Source organism: Ictidomys tridecemlineatus, chromosome 8, assembly GCF_052094955.1.
Source record: "Ictidomys tridecemlineatus isolate mIctTri1 chromosome 8, mIctTri1.hap1, whole genome shotgun sequence".
Lineage (NCBI taxonomy): Eukaryota > Metazoa > Chordata > Mammalia > Rodentia > Sciuridae > Ictidomys > Ictidomys tridecemlineatus.
Window position 1 is genome coordinate 126,994,956 of NC_135484.1, and position 2,225 is coordinate 126,997,180.

The window sequence follows — 2,225 nt, forward strand, 5'->3', positions numbered from 1 at the left end:
TCTTTGCCAATATGACTAGAATAAAAGTTGTACCTCATTGTTACTTTAAACTTATTTAATTAAAAATTAGGGTAGATAACTTTTCCTGAGAATATTGGTCATTTGATTTCTTTTTCTAAAATGCAATAGAAAAATTTTGGCCTTTCATCACTTATAATTTTTTCAGATGATTTTATATATTTTATGATAAGGGAAATTACTGTATATCATAATTTTTACACAGATGCTATTAATAAATGATGTATCTTTAACATTATTTTTCCAAAGAATGCATGGAGAAAGAAAAAATGTAAAAATTTGTTCTCTTATATTTGAAAAAAGTTATGAAATTGCAATTAAAGAATCAGGTAGTACCAGTGGTGATATAAAAACAGATTATCAGGGCTGAGGTTGTAACTCAGTGGTGGAGGGCTCACTTGGCACATGTGAGGTACTGGGTTTCATCCTCAGCACCACATAAAAATAAATAAAGACATTTGTGTCCATATACAACTAAAAAAATATTAAAAAAACAGATTATCACATATTGCATACACAAATTAAAATATACCATACTTCATAAAAATGTAAAATTACTGTGTTTCAATGAAAAAATAAGATTTAAAATTAGGAAGATTATTGGGAAAAAACAGACACCTTAAAAATGTCTCTAAAAATGTGTTTGTGCTGTGCTCATATGTACTGAATGAAACCTTTAGTGTGTATAAAACTTGGGTGCTGTATGTTCCATTAGTTCTATCATGTATTTTTTCTTCCTTTTATTAGAAATAGTGACACTAAATTATATTATCTATTTTACTAATCCTCCTTATGGTTGAGTCAAAACATTTAAAATTACTCTATGAAATTCTTAGTATGTAAAGCTATTTCATGCTTAAAATAGTGCGCTGATGGTCCAATTTTCATGCTTCCATTTTGCCAAATAAGTACATTAGATTCTTGAATAACAAATATTGTATTTTTAGGATTTTCCATTCTTCATACAGTCAGTATCATTCTTAGAAATCAAGAAGGAAAATGGCTAATTTCACTACAATGAGTGGATTTATTCTCATGGGTTTTTCTGGCAAGCCTGAAATAGAAATACTATTTGCTACTCTTTTTTTAGTCTTATACATAGTGGCTCTAGTTGGCAATATTCTCATTATTACCACCACTTCCATGGACCACAGTCTCTCCTCACCTATGTATTTCTTCTTGAAACATCTCTCCTTTCTGGATCTGTGCTACATTTCTGTGACAGTCCCAAGGTCCATTTGTAACTCTTTCATGCATAATGGCTATATTTCCCTCTGGGAATGCATACTGCAGTGTTTTGCATTCACTCTCTGTGGCTGTGCTGAGATGGCATTACTCACAGTGATGTCTTATGACCGCTATGTGGCCATTTGCCTTCCACTGCGCTATGAAGTCATCATGGATATCAGTACCTGTGCTCATGGACTGTTAGCCGTCTGGGTCAGTGGAATCCTTGCTGGAGTCATGCACACAGCCGCTACGTTTTCCATCCACTTCTGTGGTGCCAACATCATTCATCAATTCTTCTGTGATGTCCCCCAGCTTCTGAAACTCTCTTGTTCTAATGAATATGTGGGTGAGCTTGGGGTTAGTGGCTTCTTGTCCTTGGTGGCATTTGTTTGCTTTATCTCTATTGGAGTCACCTACATGCATATATTCTCTACTGTGCTGAGGATACCATCTGCTGAGAGCAGAGCCAGAGCCTTTTCTACCTGCCTGCCCCACCTATCTGTTGTCATATTATTCATCTCTACTAGTGTTTTTGATTTTCTAAAGCCACATTCAGAGTCTCCAACTGTGTCAGACTTTTTACTCACTGTTTTTTATACTGTTCTGCCCCCAGCACTCAATCCAATAATCTATAGCCTGAGAAATAAGGCTATGAAGATAGCTCTAAAAAAGATTTTTGAAAGAAGAAAAGACTTCTTATTTTTTCTGAGTCATACCCATTAATTAATTTTGAAGAACAAATAAAAATTTATTAAGGAAAAAGTAACATAACCAATCAAGTATTTATTATAGGGATATTCATATTCATTTAAATTCATACAAATTAACTGTATAAATAAAAACAGTGAGCACAGAGTTATTTGTATAAATTACTCTTACAAATACAGCTGATTAAACCTCACCAAACAAATCCAGGTGTGAGAAAAATTTCTTCCACTTTAAAGGAATTAATTGTTCTTCGTCACTCATTTCTATCA

The 2,225-nt window shown here is 33.3% G+C and overlaps 1 protein-coding gene across 1 annotated transcript; it reads left to right on the forward strand.

Annotated features, from left to right (window-relative positions):
* The first annotated feature begins 1,017 nt into the window (after nucleotides 1-1,017).
* On the forward strand, nucleotides 1,018-1,971 carry LOC101960549 (olfactory receptor 14J1). Its single transcript, XM_005341225.2, has one exon. It carries the CDS (start codon nucleotides 1,018-1,020, stop codon nucleotides 1,969-1,971), a length of 954 nt encoding a protein of 317 aa, XP_005341282.1.
* The last annotated feature ends 254 nt before the right edge of the window (nucleotides 1,972-2,225 follow it).